Below are 8,724 nucleotides of genomic sequence, written 5' to 3' on the forward strand. Positions count from 1 at the left end.
AACTGAGCCACATAAATGTATCCTGAGATAGTTTAATGCAGAAGCTGTTGTACATTTCATGTAATTGGTAAGGAATGACTAATCAGTTTATAGGACAGAGCATCAGTAGAGGAAAGGTGGAGGTGAAACATTTAGCTGCAAAGATTACATCCTTGCAGCTTTGGAAATGGCAGTCTTAGATCTTTCCTGGAAAGGTGCCCTCTTCTCTCTGGTCATCCCATTTCTGGATCTAAAGGGAAACAATTCCAGAAGGAGACTTATTTTAGGATGTACAGTAAGCAGTCTTTATTTAGGTCACAAAGGTTCAGAAAAGGACAGGAACCCTATATTTGGGCCATGGGCCAAGCCTATGCATGACACTATACTGTGACTGATTGGGGTGAGACCTTAAAGTACAACATGATTCAAGTTTCAGCCCATTGAGAACAGTCTTCTTCCCAATGTGATTCAGTATTGATTTACCTTTTTAAGACCCCACGTACCAGAGGAAATGACACTACAAGCAATGCTCTTTAATGTATGAAATTTGAATGTCAGTGTGAAGACAGTTTTTGGGGAAAAAGTAATATTTGATGTTCAACTTTCAAAACTGTGGAAGACTTTTTTTATTAGGATTTGGCTAAAAAGGTAACTCAAAATAGGCCGGACCTTCCTGCCTGGGCAATCCCCAATTTTGGACTGAAACTCCTCTTGTTTTGATTCTAGGGACCAAGTGGACTCTCAGGAATGCGAGGAACGATAAAGTTGTTTGCTCCGTATGTGCTGCCACTACTATTCAACCTGCTTGTGTCTTTGTGGACAGTTATTTCTCATTTAAAGGAAAAAGTTGTTACCCAGGAAATGGGGCAGAGTGATTTGTAGACCCTCTTGTACCATTCACAGGGGGCGTTGTCTACTCCTTTAGCGTCCAGAACCTTCTGGCAGCGGTGAAAGTCTATGAAAGAGAAGCAACCACAACAATGAATGTTAAAAAAAAAAAACCATAGCCTTGATCCAGGTTCCAAGGCGAATGGTCTATCAAGAAATCTCAAACTGGATTATCAACACGTCTAAAGACCATAGCAGTAATCCTGACTTGTACATCATTAGTTCAAAGGTATAATAATACATTTGTATTATATTTTAATAATGGCACAGCATGCCTTCGTGGGTTCAACTGCTTTGACCTTGACATGCAGTCTTACCCATGTAGTTGGACCAGCAGTTCTTGGTCTGGTTCTGGTTGGGGAATCTGGCATCAAAGGGAGCAGTGCGATATTTCTCAAGTTTGGCCTGAATGTCCTCAGCCATTTTCACCCCTGTAAAGAGAATATCATCAATGAATGTTGGAGCATGCTTGAAGAAAAAGGTTTATTTTCCTGTGGCCAAGCAAAAGCTCATTTCTGACATGCAGACCCCTTATGGGTCAGATAGAGACAGATTGACATAAATATATATATCTATATATATATATAGATATGTGTCCAGGTGTACAGAGAACCTGTACAGTGCATGGACTGACTTCAGAGCGACATGTCTAGAGGCGCACAGACTATTTTGGCCAGATTTAGGGGTGCTGCATGTGGCTCCTCAAGGATGTTTCTAGAAATGTGGCGTTTCCATCAAATACTCCTTTTAGATAGGACATCTATAGTATACCATTAGATAATGTACGCGGTTAAAAAAAGCATCGAATAAGACGATCGCTCTGTTCACCTGGCGTATTTCCTTGTATGAGCCAGTTTATGTTGCTTCATACAAGCAAGTAATACTCTTATTAATAAATAGTATTATGAAAATACAACATACTTGTGATAATGGATTGAAACATCTACAACCGCATCTCAAATAGAATGTATAATCTCCAGACGAGACAGCTGAGCCTTTCTTGATAACTATTCTCTCTTATTAATACGCTATAAAATACATTTGGTACGTGTCCCCATAGGCACGTGGTCTAATAATAATAACACACTTCGTTTAAGAGAAATTAAACAAAACGTGCAGGTAAACTTTACCTTTGTAGCAGTTTGAGGCGCGAGCTCAAAAGTGACTTTTACACCGGTGCGGTGGAAGCGTCTGGTTCCACTGATAAGCAGTGCGCGGCCGCGCGCCTCGCAATCAGGATGTTGCAGTCGTGCAGTCTTATCATATTGGCATGGCGGACGCAGGTCACATTGAAATGACGGGCCATCACAGCTCAGACCACCCACACGGGTCTGCTAGACGTGACGTGATGGGGGGGGCAATCGTGATGAGCTGGGACACCACACAGCAGCAGCGTGGTGTTTGTTTTTTAATAGTGATATAATTTCATGTTTGTCTCACAAGGCGGAAGTAATCTGTATTCAGCAGGCGATTTGAGTTAATCATTGAAACATGTTGTCACTAAGTAGTTCTGCTGTGTCAGGTGGTTTTGTTGGAGTTTTATTAGGGAACGGCAGCTGCGCGTAACACGTCTTCATTCAGCTGATGAAATAAAAAGTTTATCCAACCCAGGAACTGTTTCTAGGATGTACAGCGGTCAGGTCACGTTAGGGGCAGCAGCGATACTGTATACGAGTCCTATCAAATGTGTTACAGGGGGATAGAAGTCCTCATCAGTGTAGCTGGTCGCTTTTATGTGTTAGTGTCCGATTCCTCAGACCGACAGGACAGTTTTCACAGGGTTCATCTATAACTTCAGGAGCACGGACTTCAAATCCCCAAACTGAACTCCGTTATTCTCATCTTCTCGTGGCGCGCCGTTTGTGCGCCTTTCCCCAAATATGTCAGGTGGGCAACGTGTTTCAAGGTCTGATTACCTGCCTACAGGGAGCGACTTCCATTTCCCCCGAATTAATTTAGGGAGGCACGAGCTTGTGATCGGTCGTGAGTAATGGTGAAAAAGCGACACGCTGCAATTATTATGGGCGTGAGCTGTACAGTGATACGTGACTGACTTCCATACATCCATGGACTGGCTCTGCGCTGTAGTGCGCATGGCTGCTGTTCTCCGTGGCAATGCATTTACCAAGATTGTACTTTACCACACAATATGTTATTGATAAGAGCACAAGCTATTTTGTCTTCTGAAAGTATGAAGTCACTGGGAAGTATTTCATTGTGTTTGACATAAGATAAACCAAATGACTAACTTGTTTTTTATGACGAAATTAGTCTTGAAAGGATTTATTAATTCGGCAGTTTTTGTTTGGTCAAGTATTTAACTTGTTCTTTTCCTGAAGTCCACTGGTGGTGAATACAGGCTCAAGAAAATATTCTAAGCCGAACAGTGTACTTTCTACAGGTATTTTCTACTTGCACTGCATTTGCTCCTGTAATAAAACATATTTGAGATGACACAAAGGCAGTTATTTTGAAATAGTTTAATATTGCTCAAACTAAAACAGAGTCAGAGAGAGAAACGTGAGCTCTGACAAAAGGCCCACAGGTTCAATACACTAATGTACAGCAAAAACAGGAAGCTCATTTTAACTTAAACTAAAACACATCACTGACATAAAACCCACAGCAGTAACTCAATATTATGAGAACCTTTGAGACACAGCATTGAGTGCCTCAAAGGTTAAGTCAGTGTGCATTCAAGAGCATCACTAGGTACAGCATCTTGGATTAAAAACGTTAAGGACACACATCTTGATTATCGACAGTGCCATTGATTACAAACAGAAAATGTAACTAAAAATGTAACCACGTAGTGTAAGGTTGGTGGGGTTTCTGTCATATTTCAAGTTTCAGCGTAGATCTGTCTGTTGTACTGCACAAGTTTTAGGAAAGATACCAAGAGAAAAGCCCTACGATTGTGCCTTTTAGGCTGCTATCATTTAAAATACACTTTGAACTACCACCTGCTGCTTTCAAAGCCCAGTATGATAAAGGTGCATAGATTCAAATAATAATCCAGCCTCTGCAATAAAAAAAAAAAAAAGAGCTTTGCATTAATGCATGAAAGTGCTAGAAACAGTACTGCATGGCAGGAACTCTTGATGGATTTATCAGCAGGAGAGGAGCAGACTTGCTGTGCGATTGTCGGATCAAACTCGTGATAGTGTGGATGCAGTCAAGTCTGAAAACAGATAATGCCAAGTTTGTCCAATGGAGATTAATGGAAGAGCTCTGTCAAATCAAGTCGACCCAAGTCTCTCAACACAAAAGGATTTTTTTGGTTGTCAGCAGTTTGAAAGTCATAGCTAGTGTACACACTTTGTTTTTTAATTAAGCCACCATAAAGTCAGCTGTGCCAAAATGGTTTCAACACTGAGGACACACTCTACATTTTACAGTTGGTCCTTTCACCAGTCGCTGAAGCGGAGACGACTGAAGGCCTCTCTGATGACTTCATCGGTCTCTGTACTTCCGCCGGTACCAATAGGGCACACTTTGCTGTCTGGGACGTCCTGCTTCAGCTTTCGCTTGCTGAGGACCACGGTGCCTTCAGCTCCCTCCGTGTCAGGACCTGTCAGCAGGATGTAGGCAGCATGGCGTCCATTCTCCAACAGAGTGGCTGAGACACAAACACAGTCACACAAAGAGCTGGACCCTGTGTTTCCCCATCCCTCCAACCACCGATTCACAAGTTGTTATAAGACAATATCACCTCATTAAAGCATAGGAAAATCACCAGCACCTTTAAATGTTACGATGTGGTCCATGACATTGGTCGACTGCAGGAGGACTTTAGAATAGAGAGGGTGGAGCAAGTAAGAATGTCGATCACTTGCAAATGGTTCCTGGAAGGAAACATTTGAGTCTGATTAGCATTAAGTGTAAAATCCAGTAACATGCATATTTTTAATGAAGACAGCGTACTTACAGATGAGTTGGTCACTGAGGGCAGCATGCCCCAAAACATAAAGACTGAGAAGGAGTTGGTGGTGTGTATCGAGGCGGGTCTCGGCGAGTTAGGACTGGCCAAAAGGTTGACTTCCCACAGCACACCACCGGACTTCCCATCAAGAATCATTACCTGCATACCACACAGACAGTGGTACAGTGAATGCATGATTCGAAATGCATCACCGTATTAGAGAAGCTGGGCAGAAAGTTACATTTAGGTACGTCTTACCCTCTTTGTGTTGTTGCCGATATCCTCCTCGACCACAACATCGAGGACGTCGTCTTTGTTAAAGTGGCCAAAGGAGGGCTCACTGAACGAATGTCAACGCAGAGGAGAAGATTCATTTGACTCAACCAGTGTGGTTATAATGACATCACATGGTTCACATGACCAGAATGTATCTACAGATGAGATTTTTCTGACAACACAATTTGATTCCGAGCCAAAAACATTATCTTGCATTGTGCTGAGACAGATTCATTCGTATGTACAATACAAAAATCGGACTGAAGGGTTACCTGAGGATTGAGCTCGTATTGAATCTCCACAGTAGCTGCAAATGTTTTCCATCAACTACCGCCATCTCGTTTCCTGTCACCAGCAGCAGGTCGGGTGTACCACCCGTTACTCCTATTCTTAGCACTTGTCTCACTGAATCAGATCTACAAAGCGGAAATAAATAAGAGCAAAAGTTTCTGGCTAAAGCCACGACGACAGCATGCTGTTGAGAGGAATCTTTGTTGTTGAAGTGATAACCAAAAGGCGAATGTATTCTGCTTCTTACTCGTAGACGGGCACGAGGCCAGATGCTGCGCTGGCATTCTTCTCCCAGCGTTTGTCCTTCTTGAGGCCCACCTCCATCCCTGCTTTAGCCTTGGCAGCAATCTTCCACAGTGCCAGTCCATACACGCCCGTGTCTGTGAATGAGCACAAGATTACTCTCTGCTGCCATCAAGTGTATAGGACATCCAGTAGTATCTATGTACAACAGTTGTATTGGAACTTGAAGTTAAGCTTTCCTTTTCATAGAGGTAATAACAGCTTTTTTTACTTCCTTACAGTTTTTGAGTTATTGTCTCTTCTACACGTCTAACACATCTTAACTATTGAGATGCAGTGCAGCACTCCTCCTTTAGGAAAAGATCTTATCTGGTCTGAATTATGTCAAAGCTTGTTTAAGACACAAACCTTTTTGCAGTAGCACATAGTAAGAACCTTCCTTAGTGCGATGGAGAAGGTGATTGGCCGTCTCTGTGGAGTCGAGAACCACCGTAGAGCCTATCTGGACGCCTGTGTTCCCTGAGAGGAATGCCAGCTGAGTCTGCAGATATGCCGTGAGAAATCATCATCGTTAAACGAAAACTCAAAAATACAATGTGACTCAATCCTTGCACTGTAAGCAAGGAGCAAAGCACGGAAGTAAATGCATGACATCACCGGTGTTTACCTGTGTGTTGTCATATGCCACCAGAGCCACATCGCTGACCTTGTCCCCATCCAGATCTGGGACAATGAGAACAGGCACGGTGCCGTTCAGACCGGGGGGCTGAGGCTGCTGCCACCTGATGTCACCTGTAGACTCATCACACAGGAAAGGGACACTCAATCGGATTCAGTGCATCTGATTTTAGTTGCTTTATATCCTTGCTTGAATTGTTACAACGAATGCGAAAATATTTGTGTTGCTATGATTGCATAGATCTGCAAAAGCTGTATCGCAAATGCACATTGTGAAAATGCGATTTAAATCGATAGTATACATAATACAGAGTAATGAGTCACCAACCAGAGTATTTGTTGACAGCTGTGAGTTTGTCAGAATGGGACAGCAGACAGTCCCAGGTTCTGCCTTTCTCCTCATCCAGACCACACTGGGCCCAGTGGAACTCGGGGACCAGCGGGCGATCCCACAGGACATGTCCATCGGTCCCATCCACTGCCAACACAAACACACATGGCGAGGGAAGACCTGAAAAACACAGAGTGTCTCTGAATTACACATCGTTTCCTCCTGATTAATGAATAATTGAAATTGAATTGAACACTTTATACCTGCGACAGTACATGTGTTGTTTAGACTGACTGTTGTGTTTTTGATGACAAACAGGACATCCATCACCTTGTCTTTGCTCGCATCTTCAATAGCTAGGAAGTCATAGGTCGCTGTGGCAGAGAGGGAGGTAAAAGTAGTGAAGCCCCACAAACGATACAACACTACCAAGCAGTGAAAAGCACACAGTTTTACACACCTGCTTCAGAGAAAGTCTTGTTCCAGCTAACGAGATACTGTGGTCTGACGGGACAGGGGATGATGAATGAGAAGGCAAACACTATGGTGAGGCAGAGGAACAAGGAGAAGAAGAAGACTGCAGTTCGCCAATGGGTCAGTTTGGAAAAACCCAAGACTTCCTTACAACTCTTCTTCTTCTTCTTCAGCTCTGATGCTGATGACACTGTTCCCGTCTCTGCCCCGTCCTCTCCCCTCTTCAGAGGGTCACCTTCAGTGGCACTGCCCGTGGTCTCCATTGTTGCCTCAATGCATTACCCGGCCCACAGATCTATTAGACGGGGAAAAGAGCTTACTTAAGGTAAGAACCTTACCTCAATATGATGCTGGCCTTAAATAAACACGTAAATTACAAAAACCCTGCGTATTTACTACACAGTGAATAGTCCTATTATGGCATAGAGGTTGCTGCTGTATCTGTCCAAGTGTGGAGTAAACTACAAACCTGCATGTGTCAAATAAAACCAGCAATAATTACAGACAAAAGTCATAGCACAGTGTGTGTTGATCCAGCTATTTCTGCTGCATCAACCTTTGTTTGTGGATCTGACTGCAAAGATTTCTCAGCACAATGACCAATCACCATCACCGAGGCTAGCACACCCTGTTATTTGTTGTACAAATCACGGGCTTACTACTCTTAAGTACGTAACTTCCGTAACGTCAAGCTAATTTGCTGTCAATACTATTTAAAAATTAGAGCATTTACGCAACGATGTTAGCTTAGTAACTGTTAGCCCAAGAACAACGTAGTCTCCGAGTATTTCCATGCTGCATAGTTACTTGTTAGCGAGCTTTGGTCTGGAAAGTTCACGGCTCACATCTGGTTAGTTTGCTAACTTGTTGAACAAAGGCCTCGCGGAAGGACTACGGGCTAACGTTATCGCGAAAGTCCCGCCACTTGACGTTCAAATTAAGAATTTTCACTGACTCAAAATAAAATTCTTACTTTACTCTCCACTATCGTCTTTAGTGGTCACTTGTGTGGCTAACTACAGGTAGTAGGCCCGGGACACACACCAGCGGAGCTGCCTGTCACCCTCAGCTGCGTAAACAAATCCCAGGCACGCCTACTTCTAAGAGAGCTTTTTTGCCCTGAGTTTGTCTCTCAGGTGGACCTTTTTCTGCCTATTTTGAAAATCCATGGACCCAAAAGAGGTGAAATAAACAAACTATGAAACTACGCAAAAGGCCAATCTTCTCTAAACTCAATCTAAATATAAATAAGGGCTAAGGGAGCTACCAGGGACAACAGTCGTGCTGCCTGAGAGGTTATGCGCAGGGCCCCAACTGCTAAAGTACAGCATACGTCACCAGGCCGGCAACGAATCATCGTAAAAACCCCGCCCCCTCTCGGGACTCAGACACCACGAAAGAAACTCGCCGTCTCGTGTAAAGAGAAACGGGAAAATACAGAAACATGTGTCGCGGGTAAACCAAGGCTTTCACACACTGTACGTGAATATTCACTGTCAGTGCTCAATGATGTTGGGATAGATGCATTAGCTTAGCTTGCTTGAGTGGGAGGCTGCTGCAATAATACTGTCGTCTACAACTAAATCTCAGCCTGAAGATCAAACAGTTGGCTGTGAACAGGTTGATTATTTACAGACAAAAC

The 8,724-nt window shown here is 43.4% G+C and overlaps 2 protein-coding genes across 4 annotated transcripts; both read right to left on the reverse strand.

Moving 5' to 3' along the window:
- Positions 1 to 7: 7 nt before the first annotated feature.
- Positions 8 to 2,155, reverse strand: cox6b1 (cytochrome c oxidase subunit 6B1). Its single transcript, XM_076093491.1, has 4 exons — positions 1,998 to 2,155; positions 1,185 to 1,298; positions 834 to 934; positions 8 to 229 (listed from the first exon to the last, which is right to left on the reverse strand). The coding sequence occupies exons 2-4, from the start codon at positions 1,288 to 1,290 to the stop codon at positions 176 to 178; spliced, it is 261 nt and encodes an 86-aa protein (XP_075949606.1). The 5' UTR covers positions 1,291 to 1,298; positions 1,998 to 2,155; the 3' UTR covers positions 8 to 175.
- A 1,177-nt stretch (positions 2,156 to 3,332) lies between these two features.
- Positions 3,333 to 8,214, reverse strand: fam234a (family with sequence similarity 234 member A). 3 transcript variants are annotated; one of them, XM_076093475.1, is made up of 13 exons: positions 8,056 to 8,214; positions 7,069 to 7,377; positions 6,872 to 6,982; positions 6,606 to 6,788; positions 6,267 to 6,391; positions 6,008 to 6,140; positions 5,604 to 5,736; positions 5,338 to 5,481; positions 5,048 to 5,129; positions 4,796 to 4,948; positions 4,610 to 4,712; positions 4,279 to 4,486; positions 3,333 to 4,048 (listed from the first exon to the last, which is right to left on the reverse strand). In XM_076093475.1, coding segments are annotated over exons 2-13 (1,653 nt in total). In that variant the 5' UTR covers positions 7,346 to 7,377; positions 8,056 to 8,214; the 3' UTR covers positions 3,333 to 4,047. The 3 variants fall into 3 exon arrangements, with proteins under 3 accessions (XP_075949590.1, XP_075949588.1, XP_075949589.1); XM_076093473.1 differs by having other exon boundaries at positions 3,333 to 4,486; XM_076093474.1 differs by lacking the exon at positions 8,056 to 8,214 and adding an exon at positions 7,890 to 7,908 and having other exon boundaries at positions 3,333 to 4,486.
- Positions 8,215 to 8,724: the final 510 nt, after the last annotated feature.

Source organism: Anarhichas minor, unplaced genomic scaffold (assembly GCF_050575085.1).
Source record: "Anarhichas minor isolate MPS153535 unplaced genomic scaffold, ASM5057508v1 ptg000017l, whole genome shotgun sequence".
Classification (NCBI taxonomy): Eukaryota; Metazoa; Chordata; class Actinopteri; order Perciformes; family Anarhichadidae; genus Anarhichas; species Anarhichas minor.

Bases quoted from the DNA above. Each gene is read 5' to 3' on its own strand.
- cox6b1 (XM_076093491.1), bottom strand. From the start codon at position 1,290: ATGGCTGAGGACATTCAGGCCAAACTTGAGAAATATCGCACTGCTCCC. The intron at 935-1,184 runs GTAAGACTGCAT...TCTCTTTCATAG, and splicing joins CTGCTGGTCCAACTACATGG to ACTTTCACCGCTGCCAGAAG. The intron at 230-833 runs GTAACAACTTTT...GTTTCCCTTTAG, and splicing joins CACTCTGCCCCATTTCCTGG to ATCCAGAAATGGGATGACCA.
- fam234a (XM_076093473.1), bottom strand. From the start codon at position 7,345: ATGGAGACCACGGGCAGTGCCACTGAAGGTGACCCTCTGAAGAGGGGA. The intron at 6,983-7,068 runs GTGTGTAAAACT...TCTCTGCCACAG, and splicing joins CAAGACTTTCTCTGAAGCAG to CGACCTATGACTTCCTAGCT. The intron at 6,789-6,871 runs GTATAAAGTGTT...TGTGTTTTTCAG, and splicing joins CAACACATGTACTGTCGCAG to GTCTTCCCTCGCCATGTGTG.